This window comes from Phyllostomus hastatus, unplaced genomic scaffold, assembly GCF_019186645.2.
Source record: "Phyllostomus hastatus isolate PE091 unplaced genomic scaffold, TTU_PhHast_1.1 phas_scaffold_21, whole genome shotgun sequence".
NCBI lineage: Eukaryota > Metazoa > Chordata > Mammalia > Chiroptera > Phyllostomidae > Phyllostomus > Phyllostomus hastatus.
The window spans coordinates 26,348,867-26,375,600 of record NW_025334017.1 but is presented as its reverse complement, the minus strand read 5'-3'; the positions used below and the strand labels follow the sequence as shown (position 1 = coordinate 26,375,600).

The window sequence follows — 26,734 nt, the reverse complement described above, 5'->3', positions numbered from 1 at the left end:
GACAACCAAGCCGTTCCTGCTTTCCCACCTATGTAAAGACAGCTCCTTTGTCAGGGAAGGGAGGAGAACGAATGGAAAGGAAATTGACTATCCCTATAGGTTCAAAGACAAAAGCCTGTACCGTGCTAGAACACTGGAGGTTGGAACTGATGTTTTTTTTTTTTTAACTCAGCACCAATGTCAGTTTTTTATTTATTCAACCCAAACAAAAAGAGTGAAGAAAGTCATCCAGAAACAGCCTACACATTTTGTATTATAAGTGCTGGTGAGCTATGATCCCCAAACATCGGTTTGCCCTATCCAGGAATGTTCCTAGAAATATCTGAAGCTAATATAATTGTGTCTATTTAATTGGCCTTAATTTTGAAAATGTGATGATACTAATGACTGGGCATACAATTCCAAGATAAATGGGAAGAGCTGCCACCATCCTGTTAAGAGCCGGCTTAAAAAAACAAACAAACAACCATTTGTTTTTAGTCTAATTTTCTTAAGGAATTTTAAAACAGAAGACTAAAAGTGACTTTATGTCATAAAAATCAACTAAGCTGTTATGATGCATGCTCTGGAAGTCAAGAGCATTTTATAGAACCATATTTAAAAGTTAAATTCTCTCAAGTGTGATTTTAATTGGCTCTATCAAAATAACAGCTTTATTCCAATTCAGCAAATACTTATTTTTATGTACCTACTAATTTTTTCCTGCCACGGGAAACAGTATGGTCAGTTTGCAAAGGCCACTTGACAGACACTTGAATCAATGAATGTTAATGATAACATACAAAGGGTGTTGAGATTTTCAAAACTGAAGGTTTTACTTCAGTTGAAAAAAAAATAGAATGATTCTGCCTGCAGTCTGAGGACAGTAGATGTTAGAAAAGAACTCCAACACAAGTCCTTTGAGTTGAATGTAAGTGACATAACCAGCTGGTTCAGCGAGTTAGACTTTGATTTTATAGATATAATTAGATACAGATATATGTATGTGTGTATGCATGTATAAATATATGTATGTAGAGAAAGAATGGAGTGCCCTGGAGCAAAAGAGGAAACATGGGAGGCACTTACCGCTGTGTGAGTTCAGGTGCATCTCTAGAGCTCGGGCATTGGAGAAACTCTTGGTGCACTGCGGGAAGGGACACAGGCTGGAAATCTGAGGGGCACTGTCTTCGTTGTCTTCCGACACCGGAGCAGCGTCCCTTTGCCTCCCGCTGCAATAGTACATCAAATGGGCTTGCAGATTCCGCTCGCTCCGATACCAGATGCCACAGGACTTGCAAGGGAATATATCCTCTGTGGACAAAAACACAGGGACATATCAGCTGCCGTGCATTTGGGGGTTAAGCAGCATTTGGTTCAATTTGTCTCAGAGACTGCTCTCAGGTTCTGAATTAGGCAATCAGGCAGTGAGTGATGAGTGCAGTTGTGCACGATGCTCCACAGAACAGGACTAAGAAATGCTGCACTCGATGCAGTTCGCCTCCCCACAGACTCTAGAAATTGGTACCTTAGGAGACGCCAACACTCAATAAAACCATAGAAGATTAATTTTAATTCGCTGAAACTGTATGTATGGTTTAGAAATATATGCATTTGTAAATAGCAATGTGGATTGGTTTCTCTGATTAATTAAATTTAAGTATCTCATGGCTGACCTGTAGTTTGCCCTGATGCCAATCCCTGACATCATTTTTTCATTTAGTAAATTAGTTACCGAGTACTCACTACGTGCTAGGCTTTACGGTGTGTTGGGTGCCAATGAGGAGCTCACAGTCTCCTGGGGTTGAGGAACAAATGGTCAGGTAAAAATTGTAAATGAGCACTGAATGACTGTTACAATGGAGGTGTCTGAGGGGTGTGTTAGGCATGGAAAACAGACACTGGGCTGGTGAAAGAACTCATCTGCTGGAAGGGGGGGAGAGTCAGGTAAGGATTTAGAGGGAACACGATGAGATGCTTTAGCTGAGTTGTGAAGGACGCAGTTGGTCAGGTGAAGAAGAGGGATGGGTCTTCCTGACCAAGGGACACCCCGGGGGAAGCCGTGGTAGCTTGAGAGAAGGCCTGGGGGAAGGCTGGCAGGCTCTGTGGCTCAGGCCAGGGGCATGATGGGACCCGGACAGATGCGGCTGTAGAAGGCAGGGGCAGACAATCAAAGACCCTAAAGCTCTCTTAAGAAGGTCAGGTTTTTATCTCAGTGGTTATGGAGAACCCCTGCATCATTTTAAGCAAGAGACTGACAGAATCAGATATAGAATCACAAGAGCCAGGTTTCAAAGGTGCTGAATTTGGAAGGAAGACTTGACTGGTAGGAGGTAAATGCAGTAATCTAAGTGAAATGAGACAGTTTGTGTTGTAGCCAAAGCTGCGTCATATTTATTAAGTCATGTTATGATATGCATTTTCATGCATTCACTCATGGAAAATGTCTCCATGTGTGTGTTTTCCCCTTCACCCATTTATAGGTGAGAAACTAAGGCTGAGTAACTTGCTCATGACCATGTAAGGGGGTGAACGGGGATTGGAAACGAGTGTAAACACTTCCAGATGCCTCAGTGCAAGGGGGACAGAGAGGAAGACAAGTTACTGCTTTGCCAGTGGGTGTTAGGATAGAGGGCCGTGGTTCCCATTTCTGTTCCATTCATTTTTACAGGAGCAGGTGATAGGGAGGTGCTGAGCTAAGGCCACAGCACAAAGTGGGTGCTGAAAACTAACACTGTATTGAGCAAACCTGGCACTTTTGTAATGAAAGGGGGCACCAATCAGAGGGATGCCAGAGCACACGATAAACTGGGACTAGTGCAGGTGCACTGGGATATACGGTCACATGCTATACGTAGGATTTGAAATTCCTGTAAGAAATACAGAGGAACATGGGGAAGGGGACAACAGAGGCCTAAAACTTGGCAGAAACAGCTGATTTGTGATTTGTGAGTTGCATAGTTGGTGAAACCCATGATAGTGAAGGAGACGGTGTTAAAGAGATAAGGAGAAAACTAAGGACCCAATACCAGCAAATGAGAAGTAAGAACAGCAAGTGCAATATAGAATTCCAAATTAAAGTTATATACAAAATTATATGCTACCATTGTCTATTATGTAACTCCTCCCACCAAATGAGTTACATTTACACTATTCAAAGGACCATATTGTTTAACAGAGTGTCCATGTAAAGCAGGATTACTGATTTAGCTAACTTCAGAGTTGAGAGAGAAGGTTGAATGCATCTATGCTGATTTATTGGGGATTAATAGTTGCCTTGCTGCAGAAGCAAAGTATAATCTTAAATATAATTAGAATTAACATTCACACATTGGAGCCTCACAATAGTATAAGGTACCCCTAGTATCCCTGGGAACAAATTTTTTTTCCCTCAAATTCAAGTTGGGCCTCTGTTATTTCATGTTCCTTACTATCTGCATCAAGATAAAGGTCTTAAAGAAAGTAACTATAGGTTGGGTTGGGTCCACTGGTTGGATGCAGACTAATCTCAGGTACAGCTGAGAATTTCTTTATTTTAAATGATGCTGTTACAGAAAGAACATAGTTGTTGAATATATATATATGAATATATATGAATATGAATATTTATGATGCATATGAATATATATGAACAACAACTATGTTGTTGTTCAACAACTATACACACACACACACACACGTAAATATAAATATCAAGACAACACTGCAGTCTCTAACTTTCTCTTCTGCATCATTCAGAGTCTCGGGGATTTTCAAGGACATTTTTGACTAAATGAAATATTCCACTTACCTACTAGCTTTAGAATCTATTCTCCTCTTGAGATATAACTGCTACTCATGTTTTCTCACAGAACTAGATAAAAGCAGAGCTGAGTGTATAACTCAGATCTTCAGATTCCTAGATCACTGACTTTTTGTCATATGAAGTGTCACTTTGTATGTTCAAGGAATACAATCTAAGTTCAATAGTCATTTTAACAAAATATAAAAGGGTATCTGTCAGGGCATATTTAAAAATTCTCCATATATAAGTATTCTAAGCTTATATATATTTTTCTTTCTAGTCTTATCTATTTTGTTTTGCATTGGCTGATGTCTTGATTTATCCAGGCTAAACTTCTTCTTCATCAGTATATCTGATCAAAATTTGATTTGCATTCTTTTTCTTTCAGTTTTTAACTGTTGCTTTTAAAGAATACCAAAATCATTCTGTGTAGGAGCATCAAGGAAGCTATTGGGTTTCTCAGAGCTAAGTAGCCTTGAATGTTGTTTAACTGGTTTAGAATGTTGGCTTTGTGTGTGACATTCAGGAACCCAACCAGAAATGAATGGGAGAAGCGAACACACACACACGCTCTCTCTTAGGAGATAAACTGAAATCACAACACTGGAGAAAAAAGTCTGTCCCTGGCTGCCTGTCAGTAGATACTTTTTTCCCTCTCCCATAAATACCGTCACCGCCACAAAACTATTGTACTGGGCTATTGCACTCGGTACTTACTGTTGACAATAGCTGTAGGCAAAATAGAGGCCATGGCAGCTTGCTGAGGAAGCAGCTGAATTGAGTCCAGCAGGCGTGCAGGGTACATCCCTTCTGTAAGAGTCATCTGACTAGCAGCTTGTAGCCTTGAGTCAAAATCCACCACAAACGCAATTAGCTCTTCACCCTCGGAGATGACCTTCGTAGTTGTGCACCAAAGCTGACCTCCTGTTAAGAAGGGTGGGGGGGAAAAAGAGAGAAGCATAGAATTGACATAGAATGCTTGAGTCTGCTGTACATTAGATGGATGTCAATAGAAACTTCTCATGTTTTTCATATCAGTTTCTAGGCAGAGTATTTGATCACGACAACACCTGCACTTCCTTCTGATGGGGAAAATTGTGCTCCTTGCATTAAATGAACTGTTCAGTGACCAACAGTGAGAAAAGACTAAGAGCCAAGTATAGACATGATCTATAGCAAGTTTTGTCAACTCCTTGCCCCAGGGCTTGCCTTAATCATCAACCAGGCTATATTACACGGAATCCTGTCTAAGAACAAGCATGGTAGGGATCCCACTGCAGAAATTTATTCCCGGTGAGCCTTAGAAGTCACTCTTTTTGTACCTTCTGGAAGTAAGAAGTTTATTTCCTTTGACCTCCCTCCTTCCCTCCCTCACACACTCTTCCCCAAATACTTTATTATATCGATCCCAGATGCCCAAAACTACAAAAAAAGTAAACGGAAGGTCCTAAAATCTAGAAAATTAAAAAAAAATCAGTTAGTTTTATGCTCTTTATGTTTGCTGACATTATTTTCTTTATTGGCTCAATGATCTTTACTTATATAGTGTTCCTTAAAATGTGGCTTCTTTATCTCCGTTTACCCTGATTGAACTTCCCAAGGAGAAGATATGCCAAAGATCCTTTTCAAAAAGGCTTATTTAAATAAAGATTTGTTTAAATGAAAAGAACTCTTTCTTCAAACACTGAGATATACGCTGGCTCTGTGCTTCAAATGATCACGTGTGGTGCATTAAAAAGAAAATTAACTATGCAAGTACATCTTCTAATGTATTGGAATGCGATAGCGGATGCTCATTTATTTAGCATGTTTAGACAGGCAAAGCACTTATATTTTGTTATCTACATTCTCAGGCCTAGATACGTATCCTGTACAGTTATAGCTGAAATAATGTGGCATACTTGATATGTTATAAAGCTTTTTTGCCCCTCACTGTGTATATATTGCAAGGCTATATATTGTAGTCATTAAGCAGGCCAAAATTGTACCCATTCTGATAAGTAATGCTGCTTTGTTTATCTTTCAGCATTACTATCTTTTCAACTGCACTTCATTTTTTCCACCCTCAAAGGGATTATAGTTTTCAAACAGTTCATGGTAAAAATCTGGTGGGGAAGATAACAATACCATATGACACGGCAGAGTTACACAGACAGATCAGGACATTGTTCTAGAGGAAACTTGGACATTTAATTAAACCAGCTGATTAAGTTTTAAAGGTAAACAAACAAAACACCATCCATGACACATTTGCGAAAAAATGAAGCTGAGATTAGAGATGTCAAATCCGTGTGAGATGTTCAAAGTGAGACACAAATACACTGAAAGCCTGGAAAACAACTTAAATTTCTTTTTCACTTTACTCTCGTGTATCTGAAAGCAGACCAGTTTACCAAAGATTCACATTGGGACTGACTTATTTATTTATGGCTAGAGAAGCTGAAGGGCGCTATTGTGCAATCAGTGAATGTTCATTGTGCCACATGGTGGTTTCTTTCTGCCGGTGATGCTTCTGGTTGCTATGCCTCCACTGATGGCCACACAGATCCAAACTATTTACAGCTGTAAACAAAAGGTCATCGCCAGCACCTTATTCTTTCTCAGGGACCCAGCTTATTGAATGAGTCTCTGTAATAGACAGGTGGGGAGCATGGAGCAAAGCATGCCCATTCCGGGCTCTTCCACAGCCTGGTCTTTTGGAGTCACTGCATAGCAGTGATGAATGGAATGACTTACATGATTAGCAATAATTTACCATTATTAATAAATTCACACCATCGTTAAGTCCAGCTATGGCTATTTTTCACAAAAAGAAAGTTTGGAACTCAGTTATTCAGGAGAAATCGAGATTTTAGAGAAGTAACATTCACAGCTACTCGTTATCACAGCAGTGAGCTATGCAGGAGGAGGATTCATACTTGAGCTCATACTTGGAAGCAAAAGCTGCCATAAATAAATAAAATCCTCTTCACAAATATTAAGTGCAAAGAAAAGTAAGCAAGAGATGATTTTTCTGTGTTATTAAACAGCCTGGCAGTTGTAATGCATACCTGTGGCTTCAGACACACTCAGTAAGGTTTCCCATTTTATTATCTTTATCACTTTATTTCCTTTTATGGTTTAGTCAGAGCACATCTTTTTAAAGGTTGAATTAAAATGAAAATGTACTGTGTAGACTTGATGAAGAAGTCAGTTGTCTTTCAAATGGATGATTTGAACCTTTCAAATCATTCACTCATCAGTTATTCACCAAACTCTGCTGTGCGCCAGCTGGGTGCTACGGCTTCACACACAGCTACACAATTAGAATGCACACAGATGAACAGATACATCACAGTACCACGTGACAGGTGGTGTTCCTTAATGCTAAAGAAAATGTGAGAGGAGTGACTAACTGACACTTCTTGGGGGAGTCAGGTAAGCCCCCAAGGTGACTTTATGATTGACTCATGAATGGAGGTAAGAGAGCAGAAGTACGTTGACAGGTACACCATCACTGGCAGAACAAGGAGTATGAATGTGAGGGCAGAACTAAGAAAGAGGCTGCCTCCTCCTCATATGGCCCAGAGGCCAGCAAATCTGGAACTTGGGGGCTGAGGAAAAAACGTGGGTTATGAGCAGGTACGTGCTTGAGCCCCCCTGCTCTGGAACACAGAGCAGAGTTGTTGGGAATTTTGTGTGCTGGCTGATGCCGCACTGGTAATATGAAATTGGCCATGGTGACAATTGTAGCATTTGTCACTGGAATTGACAAACATTACAAATCAGGACTTCCTCCCATGAAGAGTTTAGAGCAAGATGAGACAGCTTTGACCATAACACAAAAACAGTTGTGTCTGTCTCGTGGTGAGGGAGATAGTCTGTTTTTATTTGAGTGAATGAATGAACAAGTTCTTTCCTCCCCGAAAATTCTTGATCTTAGGGGAGTGAGAGTGAACTGAAGAAGTAGCCGAGGGCCATCCGAGGGCTGCTGTACTAGTTCAGCCACGAGAAGTGTAACTCGTGTGGGAGCTAAGCACCACGCCCACGAGCAGGGCTGAGAGAGGACTCAGCCAGTTCAGTAAGAGAAAAGATGCTGCTGAAAATAGCACGAAGGTCTCTGGTTTGGGGAACTGGATGACAGTGATGCTGTGAATGAGGCAGGAAAGCTGGTATATTAACAAGTGGGGTTAAGACAACTTTGGGTGAAAGGTTCTGTATATATCAATGAACTGGATTTGATCTAGAGTGTTGTTCAGTGCCACAATGTCCTTGTTGATTCTCTGCTTGGAAGATCTATCCATTGTTGACAATGGGTGTTAAAATCCCCTATAATGAGTGTGTTGCTTTTGATATCTTTCTTGAAGTCCTCCAAGATTTTCCTTATACATTTGTGTGTTCCTATGTTGGGTATATATATATGTTTACAAGAGTTATATCTTCTTGATGGGTTATTCCCTTAGGTATTATGTAGTGGCCTTCTGTGTCTCTTTTTATGGTCTTTGTTTTGAAACCTATTTTTTCTGATATAACTATTGCTATCCCAGCTTTTCATATGTCTGTTTGCTTGGAATATTTTTTCCCCTCCCTTCACTTTGTCTGTGTAGATCTCTTGTTCTGAAGTGGGTCTCTTATAGACAATACATAGTTCATGTTTTCTTATCCATTCAGCTACCCTATGTCTTTTGATTGTAGCACTTAATACATTTACAACACTTAAGGTTATTATTGATACATACTTATTCATTGACATTTTTCCCTTTGTACCTGTGTATCTATCTTTCTATCTATCTATCTATCTATCATCTATCATCTTTTCAAAGCAGTCCCTTTAGCATCTCTTGCAATGCTGGTTTGGTGGAGATGTATTCTTTTAGCCTGTTGTTTTTCATTTTTTTTTTGTCTGGGAAACTCCTTACTTTGCCTTCTTTTAAATGACAGCCTTGCTGGGCATAGTCTTGGTTGCAGACCTTCGCTTTTCATTACTTGGAATACTTCTTGTCATTCCCTTCTGATTTGTAGTGTTTCTGTTGAGAAATCAGCTGATAGCCTTATCAGAGCTCCCTTGTATGTTACTATCTGCTTCTCCCTTGCTGCCTTTAAGATTCTCTCTTTATCTTTAAGTTTTGCTGTTTTAATTATGATGTGTCTTGGAGTGGGCCTCTTTAGATTTATCTTGATTGGTACCCTCTGTGCTTCCTGGACTTGCAAGACTTTTTCTCTCATTAAGTTAGGGAAGTTTTCTGTCATTACTTTTTCAAACTGGTTTTCTATCCCTTGCTCCTTTTCTTCTCCTTCTGGTATCCTTACGATACAAATATTTTTTATGTTTCATGTTGTCCTGTAGTTCCCTTAAACCCTCTTCACTCTTTTTGAGGCCTTCTTCATTTTGTTGTTCTGTCTGGGAATTTTTTTCTACCTTGTCCTCCAGCTCACTGATTTGATCCTCTGCTTCATCTGGCCTGCTGATGGCCAGATGAATATTTCCTCCTTCCCTCATAACTCATCTTTGTCTGTCCCAGATTCTTTCCAATAATGTGTGGTTTCTGGTGAATTAGCTGTCCATTTCCTGTGAGAAGGCAATCTGAGTAAAAGGGGCAGCTCCCTCCTGCTTGGTGCAGACAGAAGCTCTGTCTAGACACCGAGGTTGGGTGGGGCCCTCGACCTGCCTTGTTGTGCCTGTCTCTAATCTCTTTGGTCTGCTTGGTTCAGTGGGTCAGGGCCTGAGGAATAGAGTAGCTCATAGCGTTTGATAAAGGGCCCTTTCAGAGCTTTTTTTTCTTTCTCCTGTGGAAGTGTGCCTAGCAGGGGGCTCCTGAGCCAAGCCTCACTGATCTGCAGAGCCTGTAATCCTGCAGGTGGTGGCTGGATTCACCTGTCTCTGATGGATCTGCCTGGTTGACATGAACCTCAGGCATTATAAACCTGACCATTAAGTCCTCAGCCTGCCACTCTCTCTCACAGGAGGCTCAGGACCAAATTCTCCACTCTGACCAGTTTCCTGCTCACCAGCCATGCTGGGTTGGGTCCCATAGTCCCTTCAATGTGACTCTATTCCTCTCAGTTCTTTGTTAGCAGGGCTGCTGTGCATACACTCACACACATGCGTGAGCACCAGTCCCTATCAAGTCTTGAGTCTCACCTTAGCTCTTCTCTTAAAAAAAGTTTCTGTGTGGCCCATAAACTGCAGCATGGAACCCTGGGGGCCAGGTCTTCATGCGCTCCCCTTCCTCAAAAATCAGTGTCTCTCAGTCAGGGCTGGCCACTGCCTGTCATAGCTTCTGACAGTTTTAGATAAAGTTTCTTTCTGGATCTCTCCTGGATGGCATTAGGAAGGGTCCTGCAGCAATAGTATAACATGGGGCAGTGGAGGGGTACTGTCCCTGATCCCTCCAGAGATTTTCAGCCTTGGGCAGGCCTGTACCCACTGCACTGTTCCTGGAGCCAGCACCTCCCCGGCTGTTTCTCGTCATCCTCAGAGCTCATGGCTCCTGAGCCAGTCTGCAGCTGCCCTGAATCTGCACAGCCAGAAGTGCCAGGTTGGGCAGCAATGGCGGCAGTTGCTCTGCTAAGAGGGCCTGGGACACCTACTCCCAGGTGCCCTGCAGGTGGGCAGGCTCTTGCACACTCATGCACACTCCCCACTCTCTCATCTGCATATGCACCCACTCATACATGCTGTGACTCACTGTCCACCGGATTTTTGAGTTGATTGTTCTTTGATTTAGCTGCAAGACCAGTTGCGTCTGGGAGCAAGTGGATGGAGCTTCCAGCTACTCTGCAGCCATCTTGGATCAGTAAAGTATTTTTCATATGAGATGTTTCAAAACAAAACAAGAGTTAGGTCTTCTCCCACTCCAGTTTTCCTAGTAAAGCTACTTGAACAAACTACTACTTGAAAGTTCAGTCCCTAGTGGAATGAAGTGGCTGCTGAGATGGAGTTTATTTTTTTGGGCCACATTAGCCATTTTCATTTGAATAAATTTTGGGTACTGGTGTAGATCTGAAAATTGTGAGTTCCTGGTTACTCTGTTGACTTGGGTTTCTGCCTGTGTTCTTGAGTGCCAGTGGACTATTCCTGTCAACTCCCTATGGATGGATACAAAATTGAATAAATCTAAATGATGTTTTCCATGGCTTTCATATGAGTAATATGCTTAATGCCCTATATTTAAACCCAAAGGGTTTTCAATGTACTAATTCACATGAATGATATAGTGATACAAATACAAATGGGATTATGTACAGGTGTTAGGTGCACGCATGGCAATATCATACTTGTTTAATTGATAAAACTCTTACACATTTCTTTGTACAGACAGTCTAGAGCAAATGACCTTGGTCTAAGGGATAACATAATAATTATGAGGCATAGCTGGTACCCCAAATCACTGAAAATTTATTTGTCCTCAGTGCTAAGATGAACTAGAAAGAGCATTTAAATGGAGGGTGAGAAACTTTAGTTCTCACCCTGAATTAATGACCAGTTACTGTGTAATACTGAAGAATCACTATACCTACACCATATGAAGGGACAGCTCTAGGTTAGATACCCTCTGGGTTATTATCATCAAGTTGTAGGTTTCTGTAAACAATGTGCTAATAATCATCATACAGTCATTAAGTGGTTACCATGTGCTGTGAGATCATGGAGCTGGAAGTATGGTAAGTATGGTTATTCGAGGTCACACAGCTAGAGGGAAATTGGAGGAAGGCAAGGGACATGGGGGATGGGATTAGAATGAGGCAGCTAGACTCGCGATTCCGTACGAAAAACCAAGTGTCCCGAATCACAAGTACCATCTGACGATCCTAACTGCACCGCACCTCACCTTGGGTAGCTCAATTTATCTCTCAGTCCGAAATAAGATGGTTCACTTTCTGAAACAGTGTCAAGAAGATTACACAATAATGAGATATAGCTTTTAAGTGCATGGTGACAATCTGGAGAATGATGTCTATATTTGTGATGTGGAGGTAACTCCAGGTTATCATTTAACACAGTTAATAAACAGTTATAACAACTAACACTTAGAAAACACTTACTTCGTGCCAAGTACTGTTTGAAACATTTCACACATATTAAATTCATTTGATATTAAATATGAATGCAGTGTTTGTTCAATCCCCTATTTAAACTAGAAGTTCAGCTGGATACTAAAAGTGCATAAAAATTCTACTTAATCGTTGGCAACCTTGACTGCTCCTAATCAGCACTGATTTCTGGGTCCCACCGCAGATCAATCAAATCCAAAGAACTGGGAACGAAGTTTGGGCTTCATTATTTTTCTAGAAGCTCCCCAGAGGCCCGAGTGTGCCTCTGGAGTTCAGAATCACTGGCACACAGGTAAACCATCTGTGACTTACACAGGGTAGAAAATGTACGACCCTATGAACAAAAAAGCCTCTTCATCATCAAATATGTCATGGATGAGTTAAAAAAAATCCAGCAGTGAGATGTCCGTTTCGAAACTTTGAAAATGACATTTGAAAATAGCTTTGAATTTCCCTTCTCCCCTAATATTTGAAGAATACGGGAATGAGTGAAAAGGTGAGGAAAACCAGGAAGAGAAAAAGATATAATGACTTAGCATCATCTTTCAAGTGAGCAAGCCAGTGAGGAACTCAGTCAATTTGTGAATTATATTCAGCTTTATAATGTTTAATTATTTATCATTTTGAAGGTATGTAATTCATTAGAAATGATCAGTAATTAGAATCAGTAATGATCAGTAATTACTGATTAGAAATGATCAGTAATACTGGATCCCCCTTAAACTAATGTGAAAGATCTTCCTGTGCAAACCAGAGGGGAAAAAAATCCCATTCCTACTGCATGGGCATGAAACAGCTGATACCTGCCTGGCTTTCTCCACATGGAAAACTTACTTTAGGAGTCTCTCTTTGTCTGTCTCTTAATATTGCAAACACATTCGCTACTCCCAGCCTCCACACCCACATACCACACCCGTCACAATAAAGGACAAATGTATTCAAGGTTCCATAGAAAGTAATGACTACTAAGACCTTGACATTCTTGAAAAACCATGTACTTGCTGTTCTAAGTAATGTTTATGATCAAAGTTCTTGTACAAACCGATATGGTTCCTAACAGGAAGCTTATAAATTTTTCTCATAATTGCTGTCAAAACTGCAGTGAAGTGCACTACAAGTTTTGGTAATAAAGAATAAAGTCACAGTTCAAACTCAATTATATTTTGGAAATTCACACTCTCCTTACTAGAAGCAGTGGCCTTAAATATCTCTCCATCCTGCCAAATTTTTCACTTGCACTTTTTATTATTTATGAAATCAGTGTCTGCACAATGTCATGCAGACCTCTACTGATAAACTCTAATTAAGATTAAGACAAGCTTTTTGGAAAGGATCCCATCATTAGCAAACATGATAAACACAAAAATACTCCCTACTTGTCAACCAGGAGCAATTCAGTAACTTAACAGTATTATCTGTTGCTAGGTTACAGAGCTGACAAAGCTTCAATTATATTGTTCGACCATACCTATAGAGTTCTGTATAAGCAAAATGTACCGAGTATAAAAGCATTTAACTTTGTCCATGCTATCTGCAATTCATGGCTTCTTACAATGGTAAAAATCAGGTTAATAAATTACATAGCACGCTGAAAAATCTTTTCCATGTGTTATGTCTATACATGCTTCTTTCTAATTTATCTGTGTGATTGATAGAATGCTTGCTTTGTAAAAATAAGGAAATACAAGCAACATGAAGCTGTAAACCTTGAGCAAAACTACATCTGGGCTTATCAAGATAGGGACCTAAGCTAGCATAAAAACATACAGCAAATTGAACCAATTAAATCACATTTAGATTTTGTATTACTCTACCTCCATATGGGGAAAGATGGAGCCTTAACCATGTAGATAGAGATACCAGTTTGAAACTTTATTTTAAGCTAAGAGGAAAACAAAAAAACAAAACCCACACACACCTAGCAATACCAAATGGAAGAGGTGCTGACAATCATCATTTATGCTAAGAGCTTTTCTAAAGTTGAAGTTAGTAACTTTTACTATATAACATTAAGTCATTAAGTCTCACTTCTCTTTATTAGACTGGGAACTCTAGGGGGAAAAAATCAATGAGAGTCTCTCAAATACAGACATTCGAAAAAGAAAAAAAAGAAACCAAAGAAAAAACCCTACATGTGTATTTTAAAAAGGGAAAGTCTATGTAAATCAGAGCTTCAAGATAATTTTATCATGGGTAATTTTTTGTGTGATTTTCATGGATATTTAGAGTAAAAATAATTATGTATAAATGAACCAGCATTTTAAAATAGCTCTGGCAGAAAATGTTATATACTATATTACTAGGCATTTTGATTTCTTAAGACATACAGTGTTATTTCTGCATTATCTCAAAGTCTACCTTCTTCACATGAGTGGTACAAGAAGATGGTCAATTGGTGACCTGAGTTTAGTTTATAAAGATTCTATACTGGTCTGTCGAGGAAATGGTGATACGTCTTGGGCACACAAGTAAATTAAAGCCATTTTCTGGGGATAAATGAGCTGTTTAACGCACACACACAAACACACACACTCACATGGGCATTATGTTTGTGGAAGTGGAGGAAACAAGCCTATTTACTTGTTTGGTTATGATCTTCTTTAATTTTTACTAAATAATTTGAAAATCTAACACGATATGCCCACTTGTGAAATGTAATCTTTCCATAACTGGGAAGCCATTGGTCAGAATAATTTTCTAAAAGCTAAACAACTGCCCTATTTGAACATCACACGTGTTACTGCCCAGATCTCAGGGTTTTGACATTAACACAGTACGTATGTCTATACGTAGCCACATTGTTTAATACAAATTTTATAATGAATTCAAATTCAATACTGTTGAAATTCTTGACAGTGGAGTAGTGCAAGGAAGAGAACTTATAAATTATGTGTGCCCCTTCTTTGAAAACCGCGGTGGAGGTTTCTTTGTGCATTGGCAAATACAGTAGGAATATGAGGTATTGTGTGGATCCTCCTGCACAGCACCTGATAAAAGAATAAAGAGCTGTGACATATTCTTAAAACAATAGAGGAATTAAAGGGAAACAATGGGCCAGCTGCTTCATTAATACAATCAAAAGGGAGCCCAGCACAGAGGAGTCCAGATAATTAAGCACTACTCTTTTAGACCTCTTTTCTATAATAAAAATGCTTAAAAATGTATTAACTACTTCATAGTTGTTAGATAGATCTTGCACTTGTTTATTTAGAGTTGATTAATGCCTTTTTTTCCGTATGCAGCAACATGCCAACTCATAGTTTACAATAGTTTTTGAATAAAATGGAGTGAGAATAATTGATAAAGATCTGTACAATACACAGCAATAAATCAAAAGCATTTTGCAAAAGGTCTTTCCTGTTTTTAAATTATCTTTAACATTTTTCATTTGTACTTATAGGCAATGCAGGGCATTTGGGGTGTTCAACTTTCCCAGGCTGGCGCTCCTGACATCTTTTTATAGAGCAACCGAGCAGTTCCAGGGAGAGGGAGAGGAAAAAAATCAGACTTGGCCAGCAACTCTGGAGTGTCCCTTTGGTATTTGGGACAAAGGAGAGGACAGACTTTTTTTAAAAACAATTCTTCTTTGCCTTCTCCAGTCAAAAGAGATGGACACACAGCAGAACTACTTGCCAAATGCACTATTTATCCTTCATTAGCTTGATCACAGAAATCAAAAAATAACTTTATGCTCTTTATGTTAAAACACAATTTACAATTTAAGATATCAAGGCTTTCATTCTTTAACTCTTCTGTAAGCAGCCTTTCCTCTGATGTAAATAGAACATTTAATTGCTTAAGAACTGGAAAATTGGGAACTGAATATTGTGTGCTGAGTGTTGACGTGAGGATAAAAACTACACTCCGGTTTTCTCCCAAATGTTTTAAAGGAAGCTTATGCCAACCCAACATTAAAATTACAAACTTTACTAAACAATGTGGTCAGTTTAAATAAGATTTATTTTATCCTGACAATTGGACAATCTTAATTGAGAATCTGAAATAGAAACAACAGGAGTCAGGGGGAGAAATGAATAGAGATACTTAACCATGTTTCTGAGGTTAAGAAAAAAATATTCTGCTCTTACACATATGTTACCTATGATTTAAAATATATTAGCTGGATTCAAATTTCCAAAGATCATCCGATATTTTAGAGGACACGGGGTATATAATTCCAGCTATGAAATCTGGCTTCTGACTTCAAAAATTAATTCCTTGTTAGCCCAGTATGTTTTCTCTAAATACCAGGAAATGTTCTCTCTCTCTCTCTCTAATATATTTGCTGATAAAACAAGCGCTGAATACCAGGAAATAAAAACATGTAAATTAATGGTCAGTAGGTACGAATAAAAATGGCCATTACAAGAGCTATAATAAATGATTATTTATTTAAATACTTTTGTTTAGATTGCACCCACAAAACTTATTTTATTAGAGTGAAATGTAAAAGTGAGTAACGTAAATTGTTTATAGCCTCAAGATCACGTGAATCCTTTCAGGGAGACATCTTTGCATCCTCAGGTTTATAAACTATGTCTTTATGGCAATGCAAAACACTAGCAAATGTTGGTAATGCTATAAGGTAAAAAAGTGCTAAATTATGGCCCTGTCTTTCAGCAAGCATTTTGGAAATGAGCTTCACAACATCATCTATAAACTACTTGTCAGTTCAAACATCACACACTGTATTACTTAGCACACATTCAACAGGTAATAATGGTCCGAGCAGAACTCAGAAACAAAGAAACACGAACACCCTCGTTACTCTAAAGGAACTACCTGTGTGACAAATAGGAAGCACTATCATCCCATGTTACTGAGCAGGACATCAAAGCCAGCCTGGCTACCCCAGGGTGTTTCCTGAACTCCCCCCCTAGCACGGAAAGGATTCCCCGTTCAAACCTGTAATCGGTTCCCTTAGGCCTTTTGGCTCCTGGCGTGCATTCTCTCCACAGAACTGATTTTTTCCTTTAAGAAAGTGTCTCCTGCTGAGATAATGCCCTCTTCCCTTTAGGAAGCACAGGGCACCTTTTTCAGAAAAGTAGAGTCGTTGTGGTCAGTTCCAGATTTCTGCTAAAGGGGAGGTGCAGAGAGTTTGGCTCTATGAATAAGATATTCAGAACTGCCTGAAGAACCTAAACTAACAGGGAGTGAAGAAACTCAGGCATCCTACCCACCTTGGGGTTAGGCAGAGATACAATGGAGTCTGTTCAACGTTCCTGGGGTTTGTGCTCTGCTCTGAGGTGTGCTGTGTCCTGCAGGGGCTCCCAATGGTGCCGTGAGGTGGCCCATCTGACTGTGGCCATCCTGATTTTAAATGACTAGCTAAGAGGTGACATGACACCCCAAAAGCGATTTGTCAAAACTCCCCCTGAAGATGATAAACTGATTACAAAGCTGCTTAAGACTCTGCTTGTAAACAAAAGCATTTATCAACTAATAATTTGCAATAAACTGATGTAACTCCCAGCTGAGCCCCTCACTGTAATTGTCTTTACCATCTGCCTGTTAAAACACCATTCTTCATCAGCAATCAGGAGCAGAAGGGAGGAAATCTCCACCAAAACACACAACTTGGAAGCTTATGAATAATCTGAGTGCGTTCCGCACGTTCATTATGACTCGTTTGTTGGGTGTGCTTAATTTTCATTCTTGCCTAGCCTGGGAATGTTCAGAAATTAGGTGGAGGGGAACGAAAATGAAACATTGTGCCTACTGCTCTGCAGAGGAATAAATTATACAAGTTCATCACAGGAGGCTGTTTTTAATTTCTTTCTTTCCTCCTTCCACTGCTCTGTGCAATATCCATGGCAGTATCTTGATGACAGCCCCTCAAGCATCAGGCTGGAAATGAACCTCTCTGTCCCTTTTGCAGCTTGCCCGTTTCCATTGCACTTCTTTGTTTTGCTCTCTCCACACTGCGCACCCCCCCGCCCCACCGGCCTTTTAATTCGAAGAGGCTCATTAAATTTCTGCAGGGAGTCTGTTAAAAGTGTAGACTCTTATACAGGTGTGCTGAAGGGCTGGCAGGTCCCTTCAGGGCCACATAGGTGCACAGGGTGGAGTGCCAAGTCCCGGCAGGGACCTGTGTTTGTCACCCTCTGTCTGCTACCACCGAAGGAGGGCTTCCATGTCCTCGTGCCCCTGAGCACGTGGAGGCGCCCCACCCCAAGTCTCCTCCCACCAGGTGGGCTTCAACAACAGTGGGTTCGAATGGCCAGAAACTTCCTGTTCTTAGAAGAAATCCTGCCCTTTAGATGCTGACCAGCTCTACCTACAGAAGGGAGACACTAGGAAAAGGAGGAATAGCCAACATCATTCCACAATTTCTCAAAGTCTATTCATTTTTAAGTATATTTACTCTAATTTTCTCTTCACAAAATACACTATTTATTAAAAATACAGAACTGTATTAAACACACAGACTATCTTCATGTTGATATTTTATAACTATATATTATATATATATATAAAATACTTTTTTCATATTCCTTTACTACCCAGAGGATGTTTCTTTTTTCAAGGTGTTCCTTTTTCAAGAGAACATATTATCCTTCCTTAAGATTCTAGCTAAGGAGGCTAGCGGTTGACTACCGCATTACTGTGAACAATGACCAACTCCTGATACTATGGTTCGAATTCTGGAATTACAATTCTTGTCAAGTGTTCTTAGTATAACATAATTTAAATTAATGCTTATGTTTTTACTGTGGTTTTCGAAGTGTTTTCTCATAAGTAATTGTTTTTCTTTACAATGTACTGTCTACTACAATAGAACTAGTGAGTGCCTTCCCTAGGAATGGGAGGAGCGGACACTCATACATCTGTTCTTACTGTGCCTGGTCTCAAGAAGAAAGCTGATGAGGAGCAATGGGTCTAACCTCCTGCATGGGGAAATGCAGACAAAAAGAGCATGTGGTGTTATTATATTTCTTGAATTTCAGAGATACCAAATATTAGAACAAAAACTTGACATAGATTTGAAATAGTACAAAAAACATCCAGACACTAATTGGCATTGTTAAATTCTTTCTAGAAATACTGTATTTCCTTCTCATCCTATCTTTGAGACCTTTATCAAGACAGTGATATTTTTTCGGTCACAGAGCTTTTTTTTTTTAATTAACAAATAAGACATGGAGTAAGAGTGAGTATATTTAAGCATGTTGATTTATAATGTCTTACAAAATTAATAAAAATTAGAACATGCTTTAAATTATAGTTTAATAATTAAAGATAACTAAGATTTAAATGTTCATATTCATTAAATGCTTATGAATATACACATTGATGTGGTGGTGAGGTGTTTTATTTATTTTTCATTTTTCAAAAACATTGTTGCACCAGGTAAATATTTTCATGTCATTATTTAAGTGAACTTAGAAAACTTTAAGAGTTATTACCTCTATATATCTAAAACTTTCATGCTGGTCTATTTTAAAATATGGAAACAGCTCATTTCTTATTTGAAATGTTGCTGAATCTATATCCTAAGGCAAATTTTAAAATTATTATATAATGGATCATAATAAAACACTTATAATGAAGTATATTTATAGTACATCAATACTCTTCGATTTTCTTCACAAATCTCTCTTTACATACTGATGTATATGTACCCAGTCTTGATTTCAACTGACTTTGGTAAGAAAATAGTTTTGAAGAACTAATGACCAGCAGATGGCGCTCGGTGACTTCACTGATTCCAGACACAGGAAAAAGGAAAATACGGGCTTTATTTATTTAATTCTATTCTATCCTAAATGTGAAGTTGCTACACCAAGCTTTACAATCCCCAAAGATTTCTGTTAATTGACTAAGCAACTTTGTGGTAATTTCTAGACAATCCTCCGATGCTCATCTAAATGGCACTGCATTCCACTCACGCGCCCGGGTGAAGATAAAGCGTGCAGATGTGGCCTTGCCCTCCCCTCCCGCCCCTCCGGAACCAGGGAGAAACAGGAGCCCGGGTTCCTGAAGGATAACGGAGAATCATCCAATGAGTTTTCAGCTTAAAATACCATTGCCACTTCACTGATTTTTTTTAAAGCACTTTACTTTCTTAAATGAAGAGTGCAAAGTCTTATTTGTGAATGAGTTTATAATAGGCACTATGGATGTTTTAAAGTTGCCTTATAATAAAACTCTTTGAGTAGATACTTTGTGATTACTGAGTCACACGTACTGACTCTAAAGGTTATAGGGCAGTGGTCCCCAAGCTTTTGGGCACCAGAAACCGGCTTCCTGGAAGACAGTTTTTCCGGGGAAACGGTGGCAGGGGATGCTTTCCAGGTGATTCAAGAGCAGCACACACAAGCTCACCCCTGCTATGCTGCCAGTTCCTGACAGGCCCAGACCTAGGCCAGGGATCCTCCACCCAGAGGCTGGGACCCCTGTTATAGGCAATTATACATTTACACCGAGGAAGAAGAAAAAACCAGTTTTGAATGACAAAACTGAGTGACACTGTGGAAAGTCTGTCTGAAGTGATGGTCCCTTGTTGTTCTTCGACATACTCCCCACCTGCCTTCTGCTCCGCCGGTTAGAAGAAACTCTGCTCTGAACTTTAAAGCTTTGTTATTTCCCGACCACCATTAGGTGTCGATCACTAGCAGCATTTCATTCCCTCTAATGACAATTAAAGAGTGTAAGGAATTTTATCTGGGTGTCCCTATACATCCCTCTACACACACCTGCTCCCACATCTTCATAGCATGCTGTCACTAACCAAGCCCTTTCCCCACTTGATTTCAACAGGGCTTCGCATGTGGCAAAGAAACCCCAAGTCACTGTATATTCTCAACACTTGTCCTTCTTCAGTGCAAGTCCTGGATCAGAGTCCCAGGTGCACAGTTGCTTAACAGTGAGTCTCAAATATAAAGCTTCCAATTGGTGAATTTCTAGGCCCACTAAAGTGAGTGGAAAGTGAGTCTGGAAAATTCAGTAGGACTGCTAAATAAGCATCATGCTGTATTCCACCTTGATTTTCAGGACCTCCTTAAGAGAGGTACTTTCAGAATATGTACACTAGAGCCACTATGTAATCTTAATACCACTTAAGAGCACTGAGCATTTACAGAACAAGAGCAATTAAACGACTGCTCAGTCAACATAAATGCACATGGTATAATTTCAAAGGAAGACACGGGGCTCCTAGTCATTGTAGCTCCACAAACCGAAAGCGAGCTGTGGCTCTGCCCAGTGCTTTGAAAATCCATCTTCCAAGGTCGGCCCTTGACAGTTGAGTTAGGAAGGGCAGTGTGGAAGGGAGGGTGGACTCCTGCCAAGGCTGTTGCAGATGAGTGGGTGATCTTAGGGGAATAAACTGCAAAATCTCAAATTTTTGCTCATGTGATGATAAAACCAGAGCCAAATGATTTTTTTCTAAGACTTCCACGGCCTTCTGTTCCATTTTATTGTGCAGTTTGGAATGATAAATTTTACTGTGCATTAATTTGCACAAAAGGGTCAATGCTGTAGTCAAGAGCTTTCCAATTGTTTTCAGTAAGATCAGCATTAAAATATGTTGTCTTTATCACAAAATGGGTGCAAAATCCTCAGACTGGTGTCACTTAGCTATGAAAAAAAAATGTACTTTCATTACTTCCTTGGAGAAAAAAAAAGAACAAGAAGTTGGACTCTTTTGTGACAGAATTTGGTAAAAAATATACTCAGGCTTTATATCACATTTCATCCTTCACCTGTAGGTATGAGTCTGAACGAAATGGAAAAGAGAGCAAGGAGGAGCAGTCGGGGGGGGGGGGGCTTCCTCATGGAGGTGCTCCTCCAGGACAGCCTCTGTCTGGTCAGGCTCCAGAATCAGGACAGTTTGGTGCAGGAAGGAGAGACAGAGCACACGGTGCTCAACAGTGAGTCCATCAAGAAGCTCATCAGCAAAATGGACTGAGGTGAAGTCACGATTGTTGCATCAACACACTTCTCTCCATTTACCAATGCTCCAGTCAAAAATACACTTCCCTGGAGGATTTGCATCATGAGGAGGCAGGGAGTAAACAAAGTGGGAAGCAGAAGAGTGATGCCAGGCGGATTGGGTTTCTAGGATGGAGGAAAGACATAGGGATTGGTGCTGCTTCATGACGTCCTGAGCTGGGCAATTCCCTTAAATTCACCACAGCCACCTACACGTCCACCTGAGTCACACCTTTTTCACCATCTGGGTGGGGTTTTTTGTTTGCTCCTTGGGTTTTTTTGTTTGTTTTTTGGTGAACAGATGCCTAGAATGTTTTTTACTGTGACACTGTAGTCTTCTATTTCTAAGTGGGGTTTAATGTTTTAGAAGAGTCCAGGTCATTAAACGTTATTCAGGAGAGTGGAAGACTTACCTTACACAGGTCACAAAATAAAGGATTCTCTATAATTTAGTTATGAATGAATAGCATAGGTGACACTATAGTTAATTACGTAACATTTCATCAACACTTACTATGGATCTCACTTTACTCACAATAGAGAGATCCTTGGACATGAGCTGCCATTTTAACAGGAGTTGGAAAATATTTTTCAATAGAAAAATCACAGCTGTAATTTTGTGTTCCACTACTTCCCTTGAGATCGATACCTTCTTTTTGCTTTTTTTTTTTTTTTTTTGTAAGCTGAGTTGTGTGACAGTGCCCCGTCTACGTGGTCCTCTCTCTGGCTGTCCTGCGGAGCCCTGCCCTGAGCAGTCAGCTCCTGTTGCAAGGAAAACGGCACCCAGGCTCGTGTGAAGGAAGCACTGCTATTGGCCCTTAGGGGGTGGCTGGGGGGGATCTGTGGGAATTCTGCAAATTCCCGCTGTCATTCTTTCCAATATTTCCCTGAACTTCCCTTTCAGGTCCAACTTAGCCAGATCAAAGACAGTTAAAATACAAATCTGATATCTATTCTATGTATGGCCTGATAAAATTTAAAATACAAAAGGGAAACAAAATAAAGGTAGAATTTTGAAGAAAACAAGGGAATCAACCCATCCCCCCCAAGTTTTCTTAATAGAGGTAAGAAAGGAACTGTAGATTAAGTTATCTTACTTTACATCTCTAGTAAAATGGAATAAAAGGGAGAGATAAATTGTTGAGGTTATGCCTTTTTTTTTCTTGTACACAAAGGGTCTACCAGAATGATCTAGTTGAAGTATTCAGTAGAGCCAAAGTTTTAGGGAGTGGAAGATTGCTGAAGAAGGCACTGGAAAAGTCAAGACAGGATATAATTAAGGCTTGAAAAAGATTTCAACAGAGGTAGGGTCAGGCTAAGGACAACTTGTGGTAATGTTTTATAAGCTGTGATAAGAGGAAAGTCAGGCAAAGGAGATACAGCACAAAAATAAAAGTTCGAGATCAAGGCTCAATTTAGGATCTTAGTCTCTGAGCACCAGCAAAGTTCTGGCATAAGAAAAATGATAATAAAGTCAGAAACATGGATCCCCTTCCTCTGACCTCCCCAAAGAAAAAGAAGCGGGGAGGGAAGGCAAGGAGAGGAGGGAAAGACAGACTTCTGACTCTAGAAAAGAACATTTATTGAATCTTTGAAGTAGCCCATAGTAGGAAGTCACACTTGGGCCCGGAAGGGGCCGCTGAAGCCAAGAAGAGACCTGGGGGTCAGAGAATGAAGCAGAGGAACCGGGTGTCTGAAGTAAACTCAAGGCAGATCCTGATTTTCAGCTTGAGTAGCTTGAGTAGCCAAGTCTAGCTCAGTGGGAAAGCAAGTGGTCTACTTTATTGTAACAAAATATGCTTCATAAATGACCATGTTTCCTTTGTGGTTGAATCTGCTTTTCAAAGCATATAAAGTAAAACAATATAAAAATCTACCCAAAGCTTGAAAATCCCAACAGATGCCAAACTATCCTTGGAGAAAGAAATCTAAGTGTTTTGTCCCTCCTCTTTCCAAATAAAGATATTGAAATAAGACAGCTCAAGGCATATATGTATCTTATTCCATGGAATGTCACTGATAAGATTGTGACTATTTATGGCTGGAGGGAACCATGGGGGCTTCTGAACCTTCTGTGAGAGATGAAAAAAATTGAGTTCCAAGGAGTTAGATGGTGTGCCAAAGGTCACACAGTTATGTGTGTGTGTGTGTCCATCTATACATATGTTTATATGTGAGGACTGTCTGGAAAAATGTCCAACCATTGTTAATATAAAGAGAGCAGTTTGCACAATATTGAAGTAACCTGGCAGCCAAGGAGAGTGGACTGGAGTGTGCATACGGGAACAATGACAATTTTGCTATACTAGTCAGGGGGGTGGTAGAGATGCTGTTGAGTGACCATGTGTACTGTGTGGCTGTCACATTCAAAATGACTGAGCAAGTAGAGCATTTGATCTGCATCAAATTTTGTGTTAAACTTGAACATTCCTCCACAGAAACTATTTGGATGATTCAGAAGGCCATGGCTATGGGCAACTGGAAATTGGAAGCTTCATCAGGGCAATGTGCCCAGTCAGTCATCCATCACGTCTCATACAGAATGTGCTGGTGAGTCATCAAATCACTCAGGTGACCCAGCCCCCTGCAGCCTAGATTTGGCACCCTGCGACTTCTGGCTTTTCCCAAAACCAAAATCACCTTTGAAAAAAAAGAGATTTCAGACCACCCATGAGATTCAGGAAAATATGATGGGGCAGCTGATAGCGACTGGGAGAACTGTGTGAGGTCCCAAGGTGTCTACTTTGAAGGGGCCTGAGGCATCATTGTCCAATGTACAACATCTCTTGTGTCTTGTATCTTCTTCAATAAATGTCTCTGTTTTTTGTATTACATGTTGGGATACTTTCTAGACAGACCATTGTGTGTGTGTGTGTGTGTGTGTATATATAGTGTGTGTGTATATATATATGTATAGGTGTGTATACACACATACATACATATATGTGTGTGTATATACATATATACAGTTTTTCATGTGGGAGTAAACCATTCCCCAGTGTAGGGCTGCTGTGGGATTCCTATGTAGTTCATGGCTTAATGTAGTAACTGTTACTAGTTGTTAAACCCTTACTATGATATCCCATTTTTTTCTCCAAACAACTTCTTGACATTGGTGTTATTATTAGATCCATTGAAATAAACACATAAAGAAATTAATTGGCCACATTTAGAGAGATTCTAAATATGGGACTGGAACCCAAGTTGGCTCACTCCAAAGCTCATTGTTAATGTAGCCTCTCTACTAGTTAAAGAGAACACAATCAAATCATCAGTTTAAAAGACACAGGGACACTCTCACAACTGTCAACTTTGACAGAAGACTCTTCCCGCTTTGGGGGGGGCAACCTGGCGGTGGGGGTGGAACTCAAATGTGCAGCGTGGATGTGACACCCCCCGTCAGACTCTGCCTGTTGTAGGTGAGGACTGATATTGTAAGGAAGGGAGCGAGGCAGTCCTAGCGAATTCACAAACAACTGCTTCCATGATTCTGGAAGTATTTATACATATTCAGGTTTAAAACTAACTGACAGGTCCCATCCATCCGTTAATGAGGTACAGAGGGATTAGTAGGTGTTCATAGTGTGCTATTGTTCAAACAGGTTTTGAAAATCAGTTAGTTGTATTAAATGAAGGGGGGTGGGTTATTTAAAATATATTATCAGAATATGTTTTCTGGGTTTAGTAGCCAAATTCCTCCATGTGGTCACAAAAATATCTAAGGAAAGTATTATGCCCCCTTCTTCTGAGAAACATTTCCTTATAAATAATTTAAAAAATTTATTCTGCTTTAATAGATGTTTCTACTTTCCCAGGACCTGGTCTTATTAATGTTATTACATCCAGGAGGTCATTTTACCTTTTGGAAAGTACACATAGATTTAACAGTGAAGTTTCTACATATGATAATGGAAGATGAATGTATGTATAAATCTTTGAAAACGTGCAGATGAATGTCACCCTTAAACAGAGGAATGTGTGTGTGCCCTCATTAAGGTAAATTTTCCCTCAAAAATGATATGCATAGCCCTGGCTGGTATGGCTTAGTTGGATGGAGCATCATCCCCATAACCAAAAGGTTGCAGGTTCGATTCCAGGTCAGGACATATACCTACATTGTGGGTTTCATCCCTGGTCTGGGTACATAAAATCCCTGGTATGGGTGCCTATGGGAGGCAACCAATCGATGCTTCTCTCTCGCATTGATGTTTCCCTCTCTCCCTTCCTCTCTCTCTAAAAAGCAATGAGCAAATGTCCTCAGACTGTAAAAAAAATTTTTTTAATGATACATGCAGTTGCATATGTAACAAGTGATACTTACTATAAATAAAATTTTTCATCCTTTAGCTATAAGCAATGCTAGAGTAATAAATAATACCCTTCCCTCCAGTGCTGTGTACACTTTGCAGGAAAACATTATATAAATATAAAATTATATATACACACATAAATTATATATTACATATACACATATCTGTGTGTGTGTATACAGAGAGAGAGAGAGAGAGACTTCCTCTGTTTACAAAGCATGATGTGATTTCACATTTTGTCCTGTAGAGTGACTGTGAAATTATTAAATGGGAGCTGTAGCCAGCAATGCATGCAAAATAATTCATCCATTGTTATAAACTACAAAAATACTGCTTTTATACAAAGAGAAAGGGATTTTTGGAAAAATTTTGGACAGGAAATGGAACCTTTGAATGATTTGGGAAATTAAATCATTTAATAAAACAGCAACAGAAGCCTAACTTGTTGCGAGTTTAAGATATCAAAACAGCATTTGAACAGCTAGCCTCTCTGAGTCTCTCATCTGGCGGCCAAATTTTTTTTTGATATTCCCTGATTGTCTACTTTTCCCCAGTGAAAGCTATTACATTCCTTTTCCCATTTTTTAATCAAAATCATTTCCAACTTATTTCAGTCTGTCACAATATTTTCATACGAGGAGTGTTGTAATCTAATTCCTTCATTTGAATAATACATTCGTTTTTAATTACTGCA

The 26,734-nt window shown here is 39.7% G+C and overlaps 1 protein-coding gene across 2 annotated transcripts in view; it reads right to left on the bottom strand.

The window, feature by feature from the left end:
• The window catches only part of ZFPM2 (zinc finger protein, FOG family member 2), a 440,007-nt gene that overhangs the window by 5,366 nt on the left and 407,907 nt on the right, over positions 1 to 26,734 (bottom strand). For both annotated transcript variants that reach the window (XM_045861592.1, XM_045861593.1), the window contains 2 exons: positions 4,481 to 4,687; positions 1,069 to 1,293 (listed from right to left, as the gene is read on the bottom strand). In XM_045861592.1, coding sequence (XP_045717548.1) covers positions 1,069 to 1,293; positions 4,481 to 4,687 — 432 coding nt within the window. The remainder of the gene's footprint in view (positions 1 to 1,068; positions 1,294 to 4,480; positions 4,688 to 26,734) is intronic.